This window comes from Prionailurus viverrinus, chromosome A2, assembly GCF_022837055.1.
Source record: "Prionailurus viverrinus isolate Anna chromosome A2, UM_Priviv_1.0, whole genome shotgun sequence".
Classification (NCBI taxonomy): domain Eukaryota; kingdom Metazoa; phylum Chordata; class Mammalia; order Carnivora; family Felidae; genus Prionailurus; species Prionailurus viverrinus.
This window is the reverse complement of record NC_062562.1, coordinates 19,906,761-19,930,666: the sequence shown is the minus strand read 5'-3', so window position 1 is coordinate 19,930,666 and position 23,906 is coordinate 19,906,761. Positions and strand designations below refer to the sequence as shown.

General features: G+C 51.0%; 2 protein-coding genes and 1 non-coding gene across 9 annotated transcripts; 1 reads left to right on the top strand and 2 right to left on the bottom strand.

Annotated features, from left to right (window-relative positions):
* Positions 1–709: 709 nt before the first annotated feature.
* Positions 710–7,371, bottom strand: PARP3 (poly(ADP-ribose) polymerase family member 3). 7 transcript variants are annotated; one of them, XM_047850405.1, is made up of 11 exons: positions 7,295–7,371; positions 6,009–6,198; positions 5,236–5,361; positions 4,831–5,019; positions 4,487–4,619; positions 4,171–4,397; positions 3,777–3,923; positions 3,483–3,569; positions 3,049–3,226; positions 1,700–1,855; positions 710–1,244 (listed from the first exon to the last, which is right to left on the bottom strand). In XM_047850405.1, the coding sequence occupies exons 2-11, from the start codon at positions 6,189–6,191 to the stop codon at positions 1,075–1,077; spliced, it is 1,596 nt and encodes a 531-aa protein (XP_047706361.1). In that variant the 5' UTR covers positions 6,192–6,198; positions 7,295–7,371; the 3' UTR covers positions 710–1,074. The 7 variants fall into 7 exon arrangements, with proteins under 7 accessions (XP_047706361.1, XP_047706363.1, XP_047706364.1 ...); XM_047850407.1 differs by lacking the exon at positions 7,295–7,371 and adding an exon at positions 6,885–7,235 and having other exon boundaries at positions 6,009–6,251; XM_047850408.1 differs by lacking the exon at positions 7,295–7,371 and adding an exon at positions 6,885–7,235 and having other exon boundaries at positions 6,009–6,247.
* Positions 7,372–7,700: 329 nt separating this feature from the next.
* On the top strand, positions 7,701–15,849 carry RRP9 (ribosomal RNA processing 9, U3 small nucleolar RNA binding protein). Its single transcript, XM_047850817.1, has 15 exons — positions 7,701–7,861; positions 8,148–8,230; positions 11,331–11,440; positions 11,806–11,873; positions 11,955–11,996; positions 12,243–12,369; positions 13,201–13,325; positions 13,408–13,500; positions 13,830–13,930; positions 14,010–14,144; positions 14,221–14,283; positions 14,440–14,585; positions 14,668–14,747; positions 15,496–15,569; positions 15,683–15,849. Exons 1-15 carry the CDS (start codon positions 7,775–7,777, stop codon positions 15,774–15,776), a joined length of 1,428 nt encoding a protein of 475 aa, XP_047706773.1. The 5' UTR covers positions 7,701–7,774; the 3' UTR covers positions 15,777–15,849.
* A 7,623-nt stretch (positions 15,850–23,472) lies between these two features.
* Positions 23,473–23,581, bottom strand: LOC125161340 (U6 spliceosomal RNA). Its single transcript, XR_007150556.1, has one exon. It is a non-coding gene; the product is annotated as a U6 spliceosomal RNA (small nuclear RNA).
* Positions 23,582–23,906: the final 325 nt, after the last annotated feature.

Here is a 23,906-nt window from a genome sequence, read left to right as displayed (position 1 = left end):
ACATCACATAGGTCACGTCCCTGCTCAAACTGCACTACCCAAATCTGATCATGACAAAACATCAGACAAATCCAAATTTTGAGTTAGTCTGTAAAACAACTGGCCCATCCCCTTCACGAGTGTCAAGAATGTCAAAGTCATGAAGGGACAAGAAGGGCTGAGGAATGGCTTCAGACTGAAAGAGACGGATGAGACACAACAACTAAATGCAATGTGAGACCCCGGACTGGATCCTGATTGCTCTCTAGTACCTGCACCCCATTTGTGGACAGGGTTACCTGGGGGTGGCTGTCATTCCTTTAATGATTGTACAGCAGTATTCCATGGATATGTGCTGAACTTGTTAATAATATTCAGATGTAAGATACATATGGATGCTTGGCCCCAAGACAGGAATGCTTGATTTGCCTGGCTGTGTCTGGGCCAAATGAGTCCCCAGATGCCCAGGTGAGTCTCCAGATCCCCAACAGTTTTGAATCCCCCTTTGAAGGCTCAATGATCAGGAGGCTAGTTGTTGCAGACTTGGATGTAGATCGACCTGTGCGTGTGTGTGTGTGTGTGCGCATGCGTGTGCATCCCACATCAACCTTGTGAGTGCTTGCTCCCTGGAGCGGGCTGGTGCAGCTGTGCGGTGTAGTGGGTCCCCAACAAGAGAAAAGGAGGCCTGGGCCTGGTGCAGCTGCGGCACAGACAAGCAGAGGCCAGGGAGTGAGCAGATACAATATTTAATAAGCTTGCTGTGCATGCTTGAAGTTTAGCCTACCCTGGTGCTCACACCTCTCAGACAGACAAGCTGGGCCAGGGTGGACAGCCCAGGTGGATCTGGGATTCTGCCCATTCTCAGTCTGTGCTCCTCTAATTTGAATGGGCTGCTGTATCTGTGCCCCAGTAATAATGGCAGCCCATCATGCCCATCACCTTAGGAGGTGAGACTCTGGGGCCACGGGGGGGATCACTGTCTGGGACACAAGAGGGAGATCTGGGGGCAAGAAGGGGTGATATGGGGGATGGGCAGGAAGGTTGAGATGATGGTCTAGCGGCCAGCAGGCCCCGGGGCAAGGGTAGGGGGACAGCTCAGAGATGAACCTCTAGCAGGTAGCGCAGGTGACACTGGCTCTCTTGGTAGATGAGATATTCGCTCTGGGAGAAGGTGGAGCTGCTGAACTCTGCGCAGGGCACGGGCTGGCCCTGGGGCACCGCCACTCGCTGTCCATCCAGCTCCAGCTCGGTGTCCTTCGCTGGATCTGCAGGGCACAGCAAGGGCCATGGGTGACTCAAGGGTCACTGGTCCTTGGCTTTACCAGTAAGTTCTGCCTCTTATGCTCTCCACTTCTGCCACAGGGAACACCTGCTCATTCCCCCCCTTGCAATCTCCAAGCCACTGCACAGGCCGGGCCTTCTGCCTGGAGTATCCTCCCCATTTCTCTGCCTGGGAAATGCCTACTTATATCTTTCAATGCTCAGTCAATGACACCTTTTCATTGAAGCCCTCCTGGATGCCCAGGAATATGTTCAATCAGCAAATGTTTGTCGAATGACAAAGTGAATGACTATAGTGAGGAAGCCTACTGCTTTTTGGCCCTCTCCTCAGCTCCTTCCCTGCCCACCTCCTGGGCCCACCATGCCCTGAAAGCATCCTGGTCCCCTAGCTCAGCCCCAGGTCTCTATCCTCAGGCCTGTCTAGCTTTTCAGGACTCACCAGGCTCTGTGTGGCCTCGGGCAATGACACTGTCGAAGCCAGGGGGTGGCTGCTTCAAGCTGGGCTCGTCGATGGTGATGTGGTACTCTCTGCCCAGTGCCACCTCACCCAGGAACATGTAGCCAATTTGGTGGGCTCCGCAGGACATGCCAGTAACTGGGGGAGACAGGGAAGAAGCTTGGCCCTCCTACCTGACTCCCTTGTCCCCTTCTGCTGCATCCTTATCTCCTCTGGCTTTGTTGACCGAGCCCAGGAAAGTGCCCACTCTTCCTGCATCCTTAAAAACACCGCTTGTCCTGGCTAACCCCTTACCCCACTCTTCTGATCCCTGAGAGCAGGTGTATGCAGCCCCTTCTACCCGACACCAACGTCAGCAAGGGGCTCCCAGTGACCAAATCCAGGGTGGAGGCCTTTTCTCTCTGGCCTGTTCTGTTGATTTTACCACTGGCATCCTCCACCCCCTAGCCTAGGACCCCCTTGCACTGGCTCTGCTGAGGCTACCCTCTACTCCTTCATAGTCTCTTCTGCCCTCCTGGTGGTCCCCTTGGCCTTGAGCAACCTCAGACATCCAAGAACATCAGCCCCATCCAACCTTGCTCTCTTGGATCAGTGGGTGGTGGTGGTCTCCAATGATGGGCTGGCCGGGGAGCCAGTCTGGGGAGGTCTCCTCAGTGAGGACACCTCTGGACAGAAACTTGGGGGTCATCAGAGATACTTCAACCCTGTCACACATGCTGCCCATCCCACCTCCCGCACATCCCTCTCACAGATTCTTTCTTCCCCCCCTCCACTGCCTGGGTTGTGTGCCCATCACATCTGGCCTGGGTAAGAACATGGCCTCCCTATGCCTCTGGCCTCAGTCGCTCTCCCTGAGGCTGTAGCCACTGAGATGCTGCTGCTATACCAAGTCTGGTGAGGGTCCCATCACTATCTGGATAAAGCTCCCTTGATCTTCCAGGCCCCAGCCCTCCCGCCCACACAAGGCATTTGCTTGGAGCCTTATCATCAGGCTGTGCTTGGAGGTCCTGACATGGTGTGCGTAGCCTCCCAGCCTGTGTGCCACTTCCTAGTTTCTTTACCTCCAAACCTCCTCTTTCACTGCACTCCCCTCCACATCTGGCTGGCACGCTCATCCTATCTGCATCACCTGCTCCAGGAAGAGATGCTGCCTGGGGCTGTCTGACCTGTCTGTGACCACTGGCCCCTCCACGGAGTCCCCATAGGACTCAGGATGCCCCGCCGAGCACTCTCGTCAGTAGCTATTCAAGGTTTCCTCTTTTGGGCGAGCACTGGGCCTGGTCCTCCCTGGTGTCCTGCATCTGCCCAGGTGGCCCCCGGGGGTATCTCACCATAGCCCGCTGACTTGCTATTCTCTGAGGCGAAGTAGATGCCCTTGCCAACACGGCCACCAGAATGTGGCATGATGCGAAGCCCACTGGTGAGGATGGCGGCCACCACAGCCACATTGGTGCCATGCCACAGCAGCCTCCGATTACCCAGCTTGGCATGGGCCTGGAACCTATCTCCCTGTGGGGAAGGAGGTGGGAACAGGAAAGGTCATGCTACCCAAGCTCAGGTGCTTCTCCCTGATGCTCAGAGAGCACCACCAAGGCCAAAGACCCCTCTGGCCAATCACATCCACTCATGTACACGTGCACAAGACCTGGGTCTGAGGGAAACTGACAAGTTGTTAAGCTGACTCACTAATGGGCATATAAACTAAGGTCATCTCCTTCAGAGTCAGATAGTGATAGGGGAGTGGGTTGGGAGGAATCTCTCTTACCTCCCCTTCTCGGTTTACTTTCCAAACATGTTGAAGAACAGGGCACCTGTAGGTGTTGCCAGTCTGTTCTAAGTAGGTATATATTACCTGCAAGGAAAGCAGATGCTGGATGCCGAGGCTGACAGATGTGTGGACAAACCCCCACTGGTGCCCCAGTCCCAGAACTCTCCTTGGGCCCTTCAGACACAGGGAGAGAAGGCCAAGGCCAAGGGATTCCTCTGCACACCAGGAGGGCAGATGGGTAGAGGGACAGTGCCTGCTATTAGCCAGGCTCCTCTGTGGGACCTGGCCCACCTTGTACTCGGGTGCCTCGGAGTCGAGCAGCTGGAGCTGACACTTAAGGAGCTGGTAGTCTCGGTCCAGTGGGTGTGGCACCTCCTTCACCTTCTCCTCTTCAGGGGCTGCTTGCAGGGTCTGAGCCAGCTCGATGTCTGCCAGCACCTAAAGTGATGGGCACTGGCAGCTTGTCTGTCCACTTGACTCCCAGCCTCCTCCCTCCCACATGACTGGGACCATGGTCACCCCACCTGTGCACCCCCATACCATCTATCTGCCTGGCCTTCCCCTCCCCTGTCCTTCAACCTACCCATTCAGTCCACCTATCTGGGCCTTCTTGGCCATCTGTCCTCCATCTCCCTTGCCCAGTCTGTCTGTCTGCCCCACTGCCCACCCACTTGCCAACCCTCACCAGCAGCATGTCCTTTTTGGCCTGCAGAAGCTCAGGGGAGTTGATAGATGGGGGCCGACTGCGGCCAAAGTTGTGGGGAATGACAGTGTAGAAGTGGGAGGATAGCTTCTCCAGGCTGAGGCCACCATCCGTAGGGTCTTTGAGGGCCGCCTCCAGTGCCTCCAGAGCCTCGAAGCCCTGTGCAATCTGCTGCTTGCTCAACTTCCCTAGGGGCATCTTCTTCACATCTAGGAGGTGGGGAAAGTCAGGGAGACTCAGTCCCATGGCCTTGCAGCCCCCAGGCCCCTGCAACCCTGTCCGGCCTCTCTCCCCTCACCCAGGTTCATGAGGGTCATGGCATTCTTGAACATGTCTTTGCTGAAGATGTTGGTGATGAGCTTCTGTGTAGCTGCGTCCAGGGAGCAGGGCCGCACCTGCTGAACCATGGTCCTTACTGGGCCTCCAACCATCTAGAGGTAGAGGGCGCAAATGAGCAGGAGTAGCTGGGCACAGCCAGAGAAGAACCTGGCATTAAACAGAGACTGGCCAGGTTGAGGCCAGAGAAGAGAGGTCTATGCCTGAGGCCACAAAGCTGGACAGTGGCAGAACACAACTGGCTGGGTCTCTCCATCTAGTCCCCTCCCTCAATGCAAGGCCCACCACCCTCCCTGGCCACTTCACCTTCACCATGGCTTCCTGGGCCTCGTCCTCTCCCTGTACTTCAATAAGCATGTACTTGCCCGGGTGGGCCACAAAATGGTCCCGATCCACCCAGCTGTTCTTGGTCTTGTCCCGAAACTTCTTCTCAAAGTCCTTTTTTGCATCCTCCAGTAACATGAAATAGCTGAGCTTTGACTGGCCCACTTCTCCCTGCAACCAACAACCTTCAGGGGTGTGCCTGCGACAGCACCCACTGTGGACATTAGTTGCCCTCTGCTGTGCCAAGAGCCCCTGGGTAGTCAGAAGTGGGGAGGGGGTGTGGTCAGCAGCTGAGTAAGTTGTGGGGACCCTGGGGGAGTAGGGGGCATGTATTGTAAAGGGAGAGGTGGGGAGGAGGTGGGCACAGGGTGGGAAGGTGGCACTCACCACACGACCCCAGCGGTTCCAGCAGGCGAAGCGGTCACCCTCTTCCAGCAGCTGGATGATGTAGAATTTGTTGTTGTTGCTCCCGATGTTGGTCTGGTTCAGGGTGCAGGCGTAGTCTTCATGCACCTGGGGCCAGAGGGGGCATAGGGAAGGCAGGCTGGCCTGGGCTGCCCTTGAATGAGACAGGGTACCCAGCTGCACAATGACAGGGGTCTGATGGGGAAGGAGTCATGCTGCACTGGGGCATCGGAGGAGGCCCTGTCAGGGAAGGCTTGAGGAGGTCACGGTTCTGCCCTGGGGGACACAGATTGAGGGGACATGACTCAACCCAGGCAGTTGGGGGGAGTTCTGGGAGGACATGGCTGTGCCCTGTGTCAGGGAATCAGAGAGAGACATTGGTTCTGCCCTGGGGGGTTGACAGGGACATGACCCTGCCATGCAAGGGATCTCAGGGGACATGGCTCTGTGGGGCTGCTTTAGGGGACATAGTGAGCCCTGGGAAGACTGAGGGGTCACAGCCCTGCCTTAAGTGTGGCAGGGGGAGGCCTAAGAAGCTCAGGGGCCTGCTCTGGGGTCTCAAGAACAGACATGACCTGCCTGGATCTGATGGTATATAACCCTACATGACCTTTGGGGTCTTGGGGGAACATAGCTTACTTGGGACCTTGACCTATCAGGCCAGAACCAAGCCCCAGTGGGAAGCAGAGTAGGTCTGAGTGTATTTATACCTAGGAAGGAGTAGGCTCCAAGACTGGATGGGGCCTACAGCTTACCTGAGTCCTGGGACTGTGGCTGAGTGGGCATGCTGGATCCACTCGGACTATGTGCTTCTCCGTGGGTGCAGCTCTGAGAGCCTTGGCAGTGGAGCGGAAGCTGTCCTCCTCCTCTGCCCCCTGACGCCCCTTCTTTTTTTCAGGACCCGCATGTTGCACTGGGGACTTGCGCTTTGGAGCCATGGCTCTTCTGGGGCACAGAGGGGGTCCCTCAGGGCTTCATGGACTCTGCATTCCACCTGGCTGGCACAGCACCAGCTTGCCCCACTTTGGGTTTGCCCTTTGGTGTTCTGCCCCCAACCCCCACCCTCAAGCCACTGTCTCCCCCTGCTTCCATTTCCCCATTCCCAGACTCAGACCAAAATCAGCTCTCTGTACCAGTCACCTTTCCCTTTTCCCATTCAGAGGGGCCAGGCCAGGACCCTGTACAGTCTGCCCGGGGTTAAGGAAGAGTGGTTCCCTATCCTCTAGCAATCCAGTAGGTCCTGATGAGGGAGGGAAAGTGAAAGGAGAATCTCCTTTCTCTTGCTTCTGGGCTCCTCCTCCCTTCAGAGCACTCCCTGGGTACTGCTTGCTCCTCCCCTGTCTCAGCTGACTCAGATGGGCCTGACATGGTTGCTAGGCTGAGTCACCCAACTATGGAGGACAGTGGGCAGTAGTAGCTCCCCGGGGCCACACTCCTGGGGCCAGATGTGTCCCTCCAGAACGTGTGACCCAGAGGCCCAGAAACCATTCATTCCCAAGGGGTTCAAAAGTTCTGGGGTGCCAGTCAGGGTGTGAGATCAGTGGCCTTGAACTGCCAGAGGGCAAGGGCCAGTCCCACCCATCCCTGCCCTGCCCTGCGGAGGGCTGTGGGCTGGATCATAGGGCACTCACCTAGGAGAAAGAAGCCGTGACCTGGCGGCTAGTGGCGGCCTAGTGGCGGCCACTAGGTCTACAGTCAGAACCCCCGCAGCAGTTCCAGTTCTAGGGCCTTGTCTAGCAACCCTCTGTAACCTTAGGTGTGACTTGGAGAGTGATTTCCCTACAATCGCCAGAGGTGGGGGCAGGGGCAACACAGGAGTGGGGGGTGTGGTTTTCTAGCTATCTGGCCACCAGTCAAGTGAGTCAGAGGCTGGGCAGGAGGAGGCCGGCAGCCTGTCCCACGAACCCATGGACACTTGATAGGGATACAGCCAAGGCCTAAGGGACTGACGCATCCTGAGCGCCGCTTGTCTGGCCAGAAGTGCGCAGTACAAGCCTGCCGGTTGCCAATGACCTTGGACCCTGGTGCAGGCACGGCCTACCTCTTCTCGAGGCTGCCTAGATTCCCCGGGTTATCTAGTGCCAGGCTGGTTCGTTCTTGCCCCCGCCCCCGACGGGGAGGAGTCACGTTCCGAGACGTGAAACCCTGCATCTCTGACACCTCCCAGCGTTCAAGGGCCGCAAACACAGAGAAAGCCCGTCTCTTCCGACCCGCCCTTGGACGTCAGCCTGAAGCAGGGCGCACGCGCCACTGCCTTGTGCCGGAAGCGCCCGGAGAGGCTTGCTACCTACTGGAGACTGGCGCGGGAGCCTGTAGGAACTGTTGGAGGCGTGGCCACAAGCGTTTACCCTATGGGCGCTTGGGGGGCGTGGCAGAGTTTACAGAAGGACCCAATGGAGCTGTGGGAGGCGGGGCCCACCGGGCAATGAGAGCCTATCCGGGCCCGGAGTCTTGCCAGACCGCCTGGGTTTAGCAGCCACGTGAGTTTTCCGTGGCGGTCCTTACACGCAAGGTGGGCAGCATGTCGGCGGCAGCGGCGGCTCGAAAACGCGGAAGGTCGGCCTCGGGGGCCGGGGCCGGTGCAGGGGCCGGCAAGCGGCGGCGGAAGGTGAGTCTGGCTCTTCTGCAGGCCAGAGTCAGTCCCGTTACTGGAACCACCGTCATCTCCTACGGACACCCTGGCCCCCGGCCCCTCCGTGGCCCTTTTTTCGAGATTCCAGCTGGAGTCAGCTTCGTTCCTCTCTCCGCGGGCCAAATCCTGGAAGGCTTTGCACTTGAGCCGGGGGGCCACCGCCTTTCCTAGTCCCGCGGCTCTCGAGGGATCGGAAAGGGCTCTTGCACAGTGCCGGGGTGGTTGGGACCCTTGACCAACGAAAGGATTATTTAATTCTCAGGCGGATTCTGCCGGGGAGAAGGGCAAGTCCAAGGGAGGCGGCAAGATGAATGAGGAGATCTCCAGCGACTCCGAGAGTGAGAGGTGAGCTCTCTTCCACTGGGGGAAGGGGACACTGAGGCCCATGGTGTATGGAAGACTCAGTGAGTGTGGGCAGAGCTGGGCCTAGAACCCAGGTTTCCCGCCTTTTTGGCTCTTAGATCTTCGCTCTTTCCTCCAGTTCTAACCCTGATGAGTAGGTCTCATCTTGAGGAGATTGAGAAGTCTCATCTCCTTCCCTGCAGGGTCCCAATGCGAGACCAGTGAGAGCTCCCTCATTGGCAGGGACCTGAGCACAGGCTGGACTGGCTGGTAAGGGAAGTGGAATGCAAGAAATGCTTGCTAGTTCTTCATCTGCTTTCCCACAATTTCACAATTGCTGCTCTCCCCGCTGATTCTCAACATACGCCAGGTACTGGCTTTACTGTTGAGAATAGAGATCAGCAGGCAGGTGAAGACAAAACGTGTTGTAATAGGATGTGTATTCTACAGCTCTGTGTTCTGGAGACAGGTGAGGGAACATTTAAATAGGGCCTGGAGAGATGAAGAGGAGTCCCTCATGTAGAGGTAGGGAGGACACTCAGGGATCAGAGAAAAGTCTAAGGCTTTTTGTATGTAAATTGTCAAATTTGTATGTAAAACTGCCAGACTGGGAGATGGAGAGGATGGAAAGGTAGGTGTTGGCTGCATCCAGATTGTGGAGGGCTTTTAATACCCCCTCATTCTGCAGGTGACAGGGGTGGGGCATGATGCAGGGTTTCAGAGGACACTAGCAAAGTGTCAAGTCCTGAGCCTGTGGAATGGAGTCTGTCATATCAGGGGATGGATCCTAGAGTTGGCCTTAGAAATTCAGCTTCTAAAACTGAGTACATGTTGGCCTTAACCTGCTCACAGAGATATATATTTTCTCTCAAGGTTACTCTGGGCAGGTGTGTGTCTGGCCCTGTGCCAAATACTTTTTTTTTTTTTTTTTTTTTTTTTTTTTAAATTTTTTTTTCAACGTTTATTTATTTTTGGGACAGAGAGAGACAGAGCATGAACGGGGGAGGGGCAGAGAGAGAGGGAGACACAGAATCTGAAACAGGCTCCAGGCTCCGAGCCATCAGCCCAGAGCCTGACGCGGGGCTCGAACTCACGGAGCGCGAGATCGTGACCTGGCTGAAGTCGGATGCTTAACCGACTGCGCCACCCAGGCGCCCCTGTGCCAAATACTTTTAACGTTTAAAGAATGTGTTGTGAATGTATGAGATACAGAAGAGTTCATGAAACGCGTTTGTACTATAGGGAGCAGTGGTGAAATGATGAACCTCTGTGCGCCCACCCCTTAGGTTAGGAACTAGACCATTTGCGGAAACTTGGAAGCCCCAACTGCATTCCTGACTTGAGTTAATCATTTCTTTGGTCTCCCCTTCTTCCTCCCTCCCCTCCTTCTCCTTCTCTTCTTCATTTTTTTCATTCAGATACAATTTACATATAGTAATATTCACCTTTTTTAGCGTACAGTTTGTGAGTTAAACACATGTAGTTGTATAACGACCACCACTGTGAAGGTATAGAAGGGTTTCATCACACTCCAGAACTCCCCCCCCACTCCTTTGTGGTCAGTTACTGCCCTGCCTCCAGTCCCTGCTAACTACTGTCCCTGGATTTTGCTTTTTCCAGAACATCAAATGAGTGGAATTATACAATACAATGTATATTTCCTTTGCTTTCCTTGAGAGTTCTGTCTCCTATGTGTGAACCCCTAAACAATAGACCGATTAGTTTGGGTAAATGGAGTGCAAGTTCTAACCTTGGCTGGTTAGCAGGGCAGCCACCAACCCTGTTGGCTGAAGGCTTGCTGAGCACTGAGTACTAAATGGTCTCTGTGACCTGATTTAGCTTCGGCTTCCTTGAGAGTTTCCAAGGTCCTTTCTGGGAAAGTTGTGGGCAGGGTCATGAATGAGTCCTGGGGAACAACTGGGGCATTTGACAGGGACTAGGTATCTTTAGGCATGTGATCAGAAGGGACGGTTCCTGTGACCTACCTCTAGCTCCCAGGAGCAAGTCAAAGTAGGACTTGTCTTGAGTAAAGAGAGTGCCCTCAGCTGGGGTAGGGAGTGGGGCATGGAAGGGAAAGCAGAAACTTCAGCACAAGGTCAAGCCAAGACCAGTTAATCTTCACCTGGAATCCTGTCCTCAAGGTAGAGGATGGTGCTATGGCATCCATAGTGAGGTGGCATCCAAGGTGAGGATGAGGCAATGACATCCCAGCGTGTCTGCCTCTTGGGTCCTTTTTTCAGACCTGGGCTGGCTGCTCCCCTGTCTGGGGGTGGTTCTGGGATTTACCTTTTCTGCTTTTCATGTTGGATCTCCTATTCCCTGTCTCCCATGCCTTTCTCATTCTTAGTTTATCCTCTTGTTTGGGGAGCACATCCCCATCCTTAAATGAAGTGTAGAAAAGACCAATCTTGTGGCACCTTGTATATCTGATAGTAACTGGCATGGCCTTCCAGGAGTTCACATTTTCCTTCAGAATTTTGTGTGTGAGGCTCCTTTGCCTGCCTGCTTTCAGTGTTGTTGTTGAGACTTCTGAAGCCTTTTTTTTTTTTTTTTTTTTTAAATTTTTTTTTGAACGTTTTTATTTATTTTTGAGACAGGGAGAGACAGAGCATGAACAGGGGAAGGTTCAGAGAGAGGGAGACACAGAATCTGAAACAGGCTCCAGGCTCTGAGCTCTCAGCACAGAGCCCGACGCGGGGCTCGAACTCACAGACTGCGAGATCGTGACCTGAGCCGAAGTTGGCCACTTAACCGACTGAGCCACCCAGGCGCCCCAGAGACTTCTGAAGCCTTTTGATTCCTGACCCTTTGTATGTAACCTTTTGTCAGCAGCCTGTAGAACCTTCTCTTTCCCTCTAGAATTGAGAAACTTCACAGTGATCTTCTTGGGTTTGGGGTCTCTTTTCACCCTTATGTCAGGCACTGGGTAGGTCCTTTCAATTTGGTAAGTCACCTGTTTTGGTTTTCTACATGTGTAATCGTTGGCCATGAGGGCTGGCAGGGATGGGGGCGGTTGAGTGTCGGGAAGCAGCGACGAGGCATGGTCGTAGAGGCTAGAGGAGCGGGGTGAGCCCCCTCAGAGCCAGCCCCTCCCTACCCCCAGCCTAGCTCCCAGGAGGACTGAGGAGGAAGAGGAGGAGGAGCTGGAGGAGACAGCCCAGGAAAAGAAGCTGCGCTTGGCCAAACTCTACTTGGAGCAGCTCAGGCAACAAGGTAAGCCCATGCACTGGGCCTGTGAGTTCAGGGTCTGTGCTTAAGGCCGCCTGCTGTACCTGATGGGTGACTGATGCAGGTACTTGGTGGGCTGTCAGAGCTCCTGGTGCCAGTGGCCCTGGGGGAGAATGGCTAGGAGAGTAACGGGCCTCCTGGGCTGGGCCAGACCTTCAGCTTACTTTATCTCTAAGTAAAGGCAGGGGGTAGGCAGGAGGAGACCCCTCCTTTGCCCAAGGCATCCTAAACTTTCCATGGGACACAGCTTGAGTGTTTGGGGCCCAGGATGGAGGTGGTGGTGGTGGGGATGGGAAGGGAGAAGTGGAGTCTCGGCCTCGGTTTACTTGGTCTGGTCTGTCCTTGCACAGAGGAGGAGAAGGCTGAGGCCCAGGCATTTGAGGAGGACCAGGTGGCAGGGCGCCTGAAGGAGGACGTGGTGAGTGTAGAGGGAAGGTGGTAGGAGAGAAGGGTGGGGCTGGCCCTGCTCCTGGGAGCTCACCCTTTCCTCTCTGTGCAGCTCGAGCAGAGAGGCAGGCTGCAGAAGTCGGTGGCAAAGGAGGTGAGTGGGCAGGGCACTTTGGTGTAAGTAAGCCTGGGGACTCAGGCTGTGGGGGTCTTTCTTTGCTCTGGAACATGGTGAGCACTAAGGCAGACAGGACGGACCAGATAAGGGTCTGATCCTTGCAGTTCTGTGTCCACTTTGCCTTCTGGTCAGGGTGGTGGGAAAGGATGGCGTGTGTGTGTGTGTGTGTGTGTGTCGGGGCCTTCCTGCCCCCTGTCTCAGTGACCCAGCCCTGCCCACCAGATTCAGGCCCCAGCCCCGGCTGACATCCAAGTCTTGCGGGGGCACCAGCTCTCCATCACATGCGTGGTCATCACCCCCGACGACTCAGCCATCTTCTCTGCTGCCAAAGACTGCACCATTATCAAGTGTGAGTGAGCAGCTGGGTGGGGGTGCAGCCTCACCAGGGGTCTTTGGGGAGGGCTAGTCTGCGGAGGAGGGAGTAATCAGGGCAGACCGAGGCCTGATGGGGAAAGCTTCTGGAGGTAAGTTTGCTCCTGAAGAAGTGTTTTGTGTGGGCGCCTGGGTGGCTCAGTTGGTTGAGCATCCAACTTCGGCCCAGGTCGTGATCCCATGCTTCCTGGGTTCGAGAACTGCGTCGGGCTCTGTGCTGACAGCTTGGAGCCTGGAGCCTACTTCAGATTCTGTGTTTCCCTCTTTCTCTGCCCCTCCCCCAGTCTGTCTCGGTCTCCCAAAAATGAATAAACATTAAAAAAAAAAAAAACGAAGTGTTTTCTGGATGACAATGGAAGCTTCTGCCCAGGAGTGGCACTAGTGACTCTGTGTTGCTGTCACTGGGGATGATGAGGCAGGATAATGATTGAATGAGGAGTGATGCTGCAGGTGGGCAGCTGGAGGGTACCTGAGGCCCTGTGCAGTCTTGGGATTGCATTCCTGGTCCTCCTGGGTCTCCCCTTTGACAGCGGAGTACTTTCCTCAGGAGAAACCAGAAGAACGCGCACCCTTGGTCCCAAAGCTCCATCCTGTCCTTTTCTTTGGGGCTTTATGGCTGCTTTTTGGCATTATTGTCACCATTTAACAGATGAGGAAATTGAGGGGACTTGTGCAGGGTCTCACAGTGGCTGAGCCAGATCTTTGGCCCTGAGGCCACGACCTTTTCCACAGCCCCATACTGCCCTTGAGGGGGTTGCCAGCCAGTCCTCTCCTCCGTCACAGTAGCCTCTCTCTTTCCTGGTGTTAGGGAGTGTTGAGAGCAGACGGAAGCTTCATGTGATCCCACGAGCCAAGAAGGGTGTGGAGGGGCAGCCCCCCGGCCACGGCAGCCACATCCTCTGCATGGCCATCTCCTCTGACGGCAAGTACCTTGTAAGGCAGGGTTGGCCCTGGGAGTGGGTGAGAGGCCCGGGCACACATCGGGTGCCTGGGGCCATTGTCATCATCTCCACAGGCCTCGGGTGACCGCAGCAAGCTCATTTTCATTTGGGAGGCCCAGAGCTGCCGGCACCTGTACACTTTCACGGGACACCGGGACGCTGTGTCGGTAGGAACTATGGATGTTTGGCGGTGCTTGGGTGATGGGGTGAATGAGGCAGGGGGTCCTTGAGGTCAGAGAACCTGTACTTCTGTGCAGTCGGTGGCACTGTAAAGGACATAAAGGGGTGAAGGGATAGGGAAGAGCTGGGAGAGGCTGAGTGGGCTTGCCTAAGAAGCAGGGAGCCCTCTGAGAAGTCTGCAGCTGCTTGATGGCTAGGGAGTGTGCCCTGACTCCTGTGCTTTGTGACCTGCTTTTCGGGAAGTCCTCCCTGGGCCTGACCCGTCTCGCCTGCCATAGTCCAGGTCCCCTTTCACCTGCTCTCTGTGTACCCTTAGGGGCTGGCCTTCCGCAGAGGCACCCACCAGCTCTACAGCACGTCCCACGACCGCTCTGTGAAGGTGTGGAATGTGGCGGAGAACTCCTATGTGGAGACACTGTGAGTGTGTGCGGGGAGAGGGTGTGCGGATGTGTGTGCTTGTTCGTGTGTGACCCATCCTGCCTCTGCCCCCCTCCAGCTTTGGGCACCAGGACGCCGTGGCCGCGCTGGATGCCCTGAGCAGGGAGTGCTGCGTGACAGCCGGGGGCCGAGACGGGACGGTGCGCGTGTGGAAGATCCCGGAGGAGTCCCAGCTTGTCTTCTATGGCCACCAGTAAGGAGATCCGCTGGGCCGGGTTGGGAAGGGTGTTGGGGAGAGGGGCCATGCCCCTTACTGCTCCTTTTGTCAGGGGCTCCATCGACAGCATCCAGCTCATCAATGAGGAGCACATGGTGTCGGGTGCAGATGATGGGTAAGAACTGCCTTTTGGATGTCTCGTGCCACTGCCACTGCCACTGCTCCTGGACTTGCCTCCTGGAATCCCCCTGTGCGGCTGGTGTGATTCCTTTCCGCTGAGTGGCCTTTCTGCCCTACCCCAGCCCCTCATGATCATATTCTCCGTTCGCAGCTCTGTGGCCTTGTGGGGCCTCTCTAAGAAGCGGCCACTTGCCCTACAGCGTGAGGCCCATGGGCTGCGGGGGGAGCCAGGCCTGGAGCAGCCCTTCTGGGTGTCATCGGTGGCAGCCCTTCTCAACACGGACCTTGTGGCTACAGGTGGGTGCTCTTTGAGGCAGGGAGGAGGGGGTTGCAGGGTGGGCTGGCGTGGGGGTGCCCACTGTCTCCCTGTCTCCCACAGGCTCCCACAGCTCTCGCGTGCGGCTCTGGCAGTGTGGGGAGGGCTTCCGACGGCTTGACCCTCTCTGTGACATTCCCCTGGTGAGTGAGGCTCTAGTGCCCAGCCTGTCTTTGCCACAGTCCCGAGGCCCAGGAGCTCGTGGCCCCTGGAATTAGACCCTTACTGTATTTTCCTACCAGAATGGAGGCTCCTCAGGTCAGGGCCAGCTATGACTTCTCTTTTTTATAGTCCCAGCTCCTAGCATAGGACCTGACAGGAACCCTCCCTCCTTTTTCCTCTTCCTTCTTCCCTTCCTCCCCTTTCCCCTTTTCTACTCCCTACCTTGTCCTGGGTGCAGGGGAACAAGGCAGGGACAAGGCAGGGAACATTGTGTGCAGAGCCATGGAGGGCCTGGTGCTGTGATGGGTTCTGTGAGGCTGGTGCCAGATTGACACCAGTCTAGGGCTTGTGAACGTGTGGCACCCTAAGGGACAGTGGCAGGATGGTCAACGACATCTGGTGACAGTGAAGGGCTTGGTGATGGTCATGGGGTCTCTAGGATCCCACAGCCAGGAGCTAAGCCCTGGGCTACCCCTGACACCCGACGTACTTGGCATACACTGTCTCCTTAAATCCTCACAAATTTCACTGTGCGGCTGCTGCTCTGTTATCATCCACCTCACAGGTATGGAGGCTGAGGCCCTGACAGGTCAAGGGCTGGTCTGGGTGCAGGAGGCAGAGCAGGGATTTAACCTGGCCTGCTGAGGCCAAGCCCTTGGCTGTGAGGCTGGGGCTGTGGTGTTGGGGGAATCTGTTCTCACATCTTCCCATGTCTCTCCCTCTTCTCAGGTGGGCTTCATCAATAGCCTCAAGTTCTCCACCGCTGGGGATTTCCTGGTGGCTGGGGTGGGGCAGGAGCACAGGTATGAGGCATCCTTGGAGGGGTGAGGGTAGTGAGGCTGGGCTACCTGGTGGGACTGGGGGTGGTGGGGGCTGGGCCTGGCCTCAGCTGCTCCTTTCGTTTTGTCTTCTGCAGGCTTGGCCGCTGGTGGCGCATCAAAGAGGCTCGGAACTCCGTCTGCATCATCCCCCTCCGCAGGGCCCCCAGGCCCCCCACTGCTGGCTCCTGACTCCTCTCCACTTTATTTAAGTCCTTCCCAGGCCAGGCCCTGCCCTCTTTGTATTAAAAGCCTCCTCTTTTGGGCCTTGTCTCTTGCAGCTTCTTGGGCGGGGACAGCGGGTGATGGTGGGACTGTGGCTTGGAAAAGGCCAGGGAGGGACAGGGCTCCCACAGTCTCCATTCTGCCCCTCTGATGGCAGAGAGCTTTTTATCCTTTTCCATGGAACTTGGGGATAGAGACCTCAGAAAGCCCCTGGTCCCTAAGTATCCTCTGTGACCTTATTAGGCCAGGTCTCTACCCACTGTTCTGGGCTGGTAGGTGTCAGAAGCTGACCTCTCAGCCAGGAAGCCATGGCTGTCCAATTATGTGTTGGGGCTGGCTGTGGAGTCTGAGAACTGACAAGACCACTAGGCCTACAAGTCAGGGTGTCAGGGTGACCTGCCCCCCACCCCCGCCATTCCTGCCAGGGCCAGGTCAAGAACCTGGAGGGGACAGACTGCCCCTGGGGTGGGAGTGACACGCTACACTGCTTATTGCCTGGGGACAAGTGTCAGACTTAGGAATAGTGTGGTCCCCTCAGGAAGCCACAGGCTTCTCTCCTGCTCCCATGCTCTTGAGGCCTCACCCTCAGACCTGCTCCTGCCTGCCCTTATTCTTCTGAGGCCAGCAGGGTCAGGTTCAAATCAAACCCCCAAAAATCCTGTTCGAGGTCAGAAGACGTCGATAGAATTCATTTCATGTGTCTCTCCTCCAATTCAGCTCAATGATGGCATAAACATACCTCCTGAAAGACTGCAAAGCAACACTGAAGTATACCTTAATATACTAACCCCTTTCCTATGGGCGTGCTCCTACTAGGGGAAATCCACAGCCTTTGAATCCTTGCTCCCCACTAAGTAATGCATCATTTTTCTTCTGACTGCTTTTATGATTTTTCTTGAGATTTGATATTCAGCAGTTTAATTACATGTGTGGGCATGGTTTTCTTTCTTTTTTTTTAAATGTTTATTTTTGAGATGGAGACAGAGCGCGAGTGGGGGAGGGGCAGAGAGAGAGGGAGACACAGAATCCGAAACAGGCTCCAGGCTCTGAGCTGTCAGCAGAGCCCAATGTGGGGCTCGAACCCACAAACTGCGAGATCATGACCTGAGCCGAAGTCGGATGCTCAACCGACTGAGCTACCCAGGCGCCCCAAGGCATGGTTTTCTTGAGTACATCTTTTTCTTTTTTATTGTGTTAAAATACACAAAATTTACCACTTTTAATTTACCTTTACTTTTTAATTTACCTTTACTTTTAATTTAATTTTTAATTTACCATTTTTAAGCATACAATTCAGTGGTATTAGGTACCTACACATTGTGCAGCTGCCGCCACTGTCCACCTGCCAAAAGCTTACAAATCTGAAACTCTATACCTATTAAATAATACCCCCCCCAACACACACACAGGCTACCTTCTCACGAGCCCCTAGCAACCACCATTTTACTTACGATTTTGACTACAACTAGCTCCTATAAGTGGAATTATACGCTGTTAGTCTTTTTGTGACTGATGCATTTCTGATGTATTTCACTTCAGATAATGTCCTCAAGGTTCATTCATGCTGTAGCAGGTGTCAGAATTTCCTTTCTCTTAAAGACTGAATAATATTCCATTGTACGTATATGCCACATTTTGTTTATCCATTCATCCACCAAATGGATTGCTTCCATGTTTTAGCTATCGTGAATGATGATGCTCTGAACACAACTGTACAAATATTTCTCCAAGACTCTGCTTTCGGTTTTTTTGGAGGGGTGTATGCCTAGAAGTGGAATTGCTGCGACATATGGGAATTTTATGGTTAATTTCTTGAGGAGCCTCCATACAGTTCTCTACAATGACTACCATTTTACATTCCCACCAACAGTGCACAAAGGTTCCAATTTCTCCCCATCCTTGCCAACACTTGGGTTTTTTTGTTTTGTTTTTGTTTTTTGATAGAGCCATCCTAATGAGTGTGAGGTGGTATCACCTTTCACTTTTGACTTGCATTTTCCTAATGATTCATCATGTTGAGGATCTTTTCATGCACTTCTTGGCCACTCAGGTATTTTCTTTGGATAAATGCTTATCCAAGTCCTTTGCCCATTTTGTAATTAGGTTGTTTGCTTTTTTGTTGTTGATCGAGTATATCTCCTTTGGTGTTTGCTGAGATTCTTGAATTTGTAAATTTATGCCTTTCACAAATTTGGGCAGTTCTTAGCCTTGCTTCAAAAGTTTTTTCTACATCAACTTCTTTACTTCTGGGACTCTAATAACATAAGTGTTAGACCTTTTAATATTGTCCCACAGATTGCTGAGGCTCTTTTAATTGTTTTCACAATATTATTTCTCTCTGGATTATTTCATTCCTGTTGCTCTATATTCAAGCTCACTGATTTCTCTGTCATCTGCATTCTGCTAATGAGCCTGCCAGTGAGTTATTTCAGACATTGTATTTTACAGTTATAAAATTTCCACTTGGTTCCTCTTTAAGTTTTTGTTTTGTTTTAATTTTTTTAAGTTTATTTATTTTGAGAGAGAGAAAGCACGAGTTGGGGAGGAGCAGAGACAGGGGAGAGAGAATCCCAAGCAGGCTCCGCACAGTCAGCACAGATCCTGATGTGGGGCTCGAACTCAAGAACCATGAGATCATGACCTGAAACGAAATCAAGAGTTGGGACACTTAACCAACTGAACCACCCAGGCGACCCTTGTTTGTTTGTCTTCTAGTAATCTCTGCACCTAATGGTGGGCTCAAACTCATGATCCTGAGATCAAGAGTTGCATGCTCTACCGATTGACCCAGCCAGGCATCCCTCTTTTGTTTTATTTTAGTTTTTATGTCTCTTCTGAGAACTATGTTTTTGTTCATTTTATAAAGGGTTCACCTTTACCATCATGGAAGATAGTTACAACTGTTTAAAACGTTGTCGTCTGATACTTGTAAACATTAAACTTGTAAATGTTGTCGTCTGATACTTGATACTTGTCTTTTTCCTTAAGAATTAATCAGATTTTCCTAGATCTTTATAAATTGAGTAATTCTGGATTGTATCCTGGATGTTTCCTCTAGCCAAGGAGATGATTTTTCAGAAGCTCATGGTGCTACCACTGTGACAGCTCTATGACTTTGCCATGGGGCAGAGCCATGGGAGAAAACAAAAACAGGAAAATGGGGGGTGGAGTGGGGGAAGGGATGCTGTCCATAATCTTTGGCTTGAGGAGGTGCCTTTTTTTGACCCTCTGGTAAAAAAGAGGGGCTTTCTCTTGGATCATTTGCCACCCACACTAGTGCAATTCTGTGTTTTGAGACACCTTCAGCTCTGATGTGGAAACAAATTGACAGTTCAAATTTTGTCTTTCTTCCCCAATCTACCTGCTATCGTCCACTTTTCAGAGTCCAGTTGCTTTCTCCCCAACTTTTTTTTTTAATTTTTTTAACGTTTTTATTTTTGAGACAGAGAGAGACAGAGCATGAATGGGGGAGGGGCAGAGAGAGAGGGAGACACAGAATTGGAAGCAGGCTCCAGGCTCTGAGCCATCAGCCCAGAGCCCGATGTGGGGCTCGAACTCACGGACCGTGAGACCGTGACCTGAGCTGAAGTCGGACGCTTAACCGATTGAGCCACCCAGGCGCCCCATCTCCCCAAGTTTTTAAAAATGTTCATTTTAGAGAGAGGGCATGTGAGTGGGGCACAGGGAGAGGGAGAGAGAGAGAATCTTAAGCAGGGCTCAATCTCATGACCCTGGGATGAAATCAAGAGTTGGGTGCTCAACCAACTAAGCCATCCCAGTGCCCCTCCAGTTGCTTTTGGTATTCTAGCCATAGTTTTTAGGTGTCATCATTGGGAAAGATTAGCTGTAATGCCCTTATTCCATCTTGCCAGCACCAGACTCCATGGTATTTTAAAGAAATTTTAAAAGATGGTCTTTTCTATGGGGCACCTGGGTGGCTCAGTCAGTTAAGCCACCGAATCTTTTTTTATTTTTAATGTTTATTTATTTATTTTGAGAGAGAGAGAGCACGAGACAGGGAGGGGCAGAGAGAGAGGGAGAGAGAGAGAATCTCAAGCAGGCTCTGTGTTGTCAGTGCAGAGCCCCATGTGGGACTCGAACTCACATACTATGAGATCATGACTTGAGCCGAAATCAAGAGTTGGACACAACCCACTGAGCCACCCAGGTGCTCCCACTGACTCTTGATTTTAGCTCAGGTCATAATCTCTCATTTCATTGACAGCACAGAGACTGCTTGGGATTCTTTCTCTCCCTCTCTCTCTGCCCCTCCCCCATTCACACTCTCTTTCTCTCCTCTCTCAAAATAAATAAATAAAGTTAAAAAAAAAAAAAGATGGTCTTTTCTAGACGTCCAGATAGCCAAGACACATGAAAAGATGCTCAATATCACTCATCAGGGAAATGCAAATAAATGAGATATCACCTCACACCTGTCAGAATGGATTAAAAAAAAAAAAGTGTTGTTAAAAAAAAATTTAATAAAAAAAAAAAAGGGGGCGCCTGGGTGGCTCAGTCGGTTGAGCGTCCGACTTCGGCTCAGGTCACGATCTCGCGGTCCGTGAGTTCGAGCCCCGCGTCGGACTCTGGGCTGATGGCTCAGAGCCTGGAGCCTGCTTCCGATTCTGTGTCTCCCTCTCTCTCTGCTCCTCCCCCGTTCATGCTCTGTCTCTCTCTGTCTCAAAAATAAATAAATGTTAAAAAAAAATTTAAAAAAAAAAAGTATTGACAAGAAGGTGGAGAAAAAGAACCCTCGTGCACTGTTGGTGGGAATACAAACTGATGCAGCCACTGTAGAAAACAGTATGGAGGTTCCTCAAAAATTTTAAAATAGGGGCACCTGGGTGGCTCAGTCGTTTAAGCGTCTGACCTGGGTGTAGGTCATGATCTGACAGTTCGTGGGTTCTAGCTCCGCATCAGGCTCTGCTGACAGCTCAGAGCCTGGAGACTGCTTCGGATTCTGTCTCTCTCTCCCTCTCCCTCTCTCTCTCTCTCTCTCTGCCCCTCCCCTGTTCTTGCACTATCACTCTCTCATAAATAAACATTTAAAAAAAATTACAAGAAAATTTAAAAATAGAATACCTTATGATCCAGCAATCACACTACTGGGTATTTACCCAAAGGATACAAAAACACTAATTCTAAAGGATATATGCACCCCTATGTTTATTGCAGCGTTATTTACAATAGCCAAATTATGGAAGCAACCCAAGTATCCATGGACAGATGAATGGACAAAGATACACACACACACAGGAATATTATTCAGCCATAAAAAACATGAAATCTTACCATTTGCAACAACATGGATGGATCTAGAGAGTATAATGCCAAATGAAATGCCAGAGAAAGACAAATACCATATGATTTCATTCATATGTGGAATTTAAGAAACAAACAGGGGCACCTGGGCAGCTCAGTCAGCTAAGCGTCCGACTTTGGCTCAGGTCATGACCTTGCAGTTTGTGAGTTCGAGCCCCGCATCGGGCTCTGTGCTGACAGCTCAGAGTTTGGAACCTGCTTTGGATTCTGTGTCTCGTTCTCTCTCTGTCCCTCCCCTGCTCACCCTCTGTCTCTCTCTGTCTCAAAAATGAATAGAACATTAAAAAAATTTTTTAAGAAACAAAGGGGGAAAAAAGAGAGAGAGAGAGACAAATCAAGAAACAGACTCTTAACTATAGAGAACAAACTAATGGTTACCAGAGGGGAAGTGGGTGGGGGAATGGATGAAATAGGTGATAGGGATTAAAGAGTACACTTACCGTGATGAGCACTGAGCAATGTACGGAATTGTTGAATCATTATATTATACACCTGAAACTAATACAACACTGTATGTTAACTATACTGGAATTAAAATTAAAAGCTTAAAGAAAAAAAAAGATGTTTTTTTCTATTTACCCAACGTTCACTACTTCTGAGGCCTTTAATTCTACCTGCTGATGTGGGCTTCCATATGGGATCTTCCTTCAACATTTCTTTTAATGTGAATCTGTTAGCAATTTTGTTTTCTGAATTCTTATTTTTCTTTGAAAATGGCTTATCTTAAAAAAATCAAGGTTATAATTTATGTATAGTGAAATGAAGAAATTTTAAATGTGCAGCTAAATAAGTCTTGCCAAATGCATACATCCCATAAATCTGTACCTTATCAAGATATAGGGCATTTCTATCACTCCAGAGAATTCCTTCATGCCTCTTTCTAATCTGCCCTAATTCCCAAAGGCAACCGTGGTTCTGATTTCTATCCCTATGTATTAGTTTTGCCTGTTATCAAACTTTGTATATGGAATTATACAAAATGTTCTGTTTTGTGTTTGTCTTTTTTCCCCCTCAACATAATGTCTGGAGATTTATCGATGTTATTACATGTATTGTTAGTTCTTTACTTTTTATGGTTTAATAGTATTTTATGAGTATACTCATAAAAATATTTATCCATTCCCCTATTTATAGACATTTGACTTGTCTCCAGTATTTGGCTCTTATGAATGTAATGCTACAAGCATTCCTGTACAAGTCTTTTTGTGAACATACATTTTCATTTCCCTCAAGTAAATATGAAGGAGTGGAATTGCTGAGTCACAGAACAGGTATATGTGTATGCTTAATTTTATCAGGGGCAGACAAACTAATTTCCAAATTGGTCATTCCATTCTGCCAACATTTGGTCTCAGTTTTTAAAAATTCTTTCATTTGAGCCATTATAATGGATAAGTAGTGGTATCTCATTGTAGCGTAAGTTTTGACTTTCCCTAATAAGCAACGATGTTGAGAAACTTTTCATGTGTTTGGTGGTTGTTTGTATATCTTCTTTTATGGAGTATTAAGTCTTTTGCCCATTTTTATTGGGTTGCTTATCTTTATTATTAAGTTGCAGAAGTTTTTCTATCCTGGACTAAAGACCTTTGTCACATTCTCTCTCTGTCTCTATGTATATATAATATATACAGTGAATATTCTTTTCTTTAGCCTGTGACTTCAAAAAAAAGTTGAGGTATAATTGACATACAACATTATATTAGTTTTAGGTGTACAGCATAATGATCTGATATTTGTATATATTGTAAAATGCTTACCACAGTAAATCTAGTTAACATCTGTCACCACACAGTTACAGAAGTTTTTTAACTTGTTAAGAGAATTTTTAAGATTTACTCTCAGGGGCACCTGGGTGGCTCAGTCAGTTAAGTGTCTGACTCTTGATTTTGGCTCAGGTCATGATCTCACAGTCATGAGATCAACCCCCCCCACCCCCACCCCCTTCAGGCTCCACGCTGACAGCATGGAGCCTGCTTGGGATTCTCTCCCTCCCTCTATCTCTGCCCCCCCTCACTTGCACTCATGCACTCTTTCTCTTTCTCTCAAAACAAATAACATCTAAAAACAAAAACAAAAAAGAGGGCCGCCTGGGTGTCTCAGTTGGTAAGCATCCGACTCTTGATTTTGGCTCAGGTTATGTTCTCACAGTTTGTGAGTTCGAGCCCCACATCAGGCTCCACATTGGCAGTGTGAAGCCTGCTTGGGATTCTCTCTCACCCTCTCTCTGTCCCTCCCCCATCAAATAAATAAAATAAAATAAATAATAATAAAACAAAGAGATTTACTCTCTTGGCACCTCTCAAACATGTCATACAGTGTGTTGACTGTGGTCTCCATACTGAAAAATATGGTACATGTCATGTATTTGTAGGTCACCCTTGCACAGGAGCCATGATAATCTTCTTTGCATAGTTCCAATTTTAGTGTATGGGTTGCCCAAGTGAGCACCCAGCTGACCTTTAAAAATGCTATCTTTTGATAAACAAATGGTTTTAATTTGGATGAAGTCCATTCTATCAATATTTTGTACTTAGTGTTTTCTCTGTCTTGTCTAAGAAATCTTTGTCAACTCCAAGGTCACAAAATAATTCTCATGGTTTTTCTACTAGAAGCTTTATAGTTTTAGCTTTAATTTTTGTTAAGATCTATGACACATCATGTGTGGGTGTGTTTTGTCTATGATATTAGATAGGGGTCAAGATTTTTTCTTTTTTCCCCATTGAAAATGCATTTCCTTTCTGTACTGAATTATCTTGATACATTAAAGAAAATCAA

Bases quoted from the DNA above. Each gene is read 5' to 3' on its own strand.
- PARP3 (XM_047850405.1), bottom strand. From the start codon at position 6,191: ATGGCTCCAAAGCGCAAGTCCCCAGTGCAACATGCGGGTCCTGAAAAA. The intron at 3,924-4,170 runs GTGAGGGTTGGC...CCATCACTTTAG, and splicing joins CCAAAAAGGACATGCTGCTG to GTGCTGGCAGACATCGAGCT. The intron at 1,245-1,699 runs GTGAGTCCTGAA...TGTGCCCTGCAG, and splicing joins CCGAGGCCACACAGAGCCTG to ATCCAGCGAAGGACACCGAG.
- RRP9 (XM_047850817.1), top strand. From the start codon at position 7,775: ATGTCGGCGGCAGCGGCGGCTCGAAAACGCGGAAGGTCGGCCTCGGGG. The intron at 7,862-8,147 runs GTGAGTCTGGCT...TTTAATTCTCAG, and splicing joins CCGGCAAGCGGCGGCGGAAG to GCGGATTCTGCCGGGGAGAA. The intron at 14,748-15,495 runs GTGAGTGAGGCT...CCCTCTTCTCAG, and splicing joins CTCTCTGTGACATTCCCCTG to GTGGGCTTCATCAATAGCCT.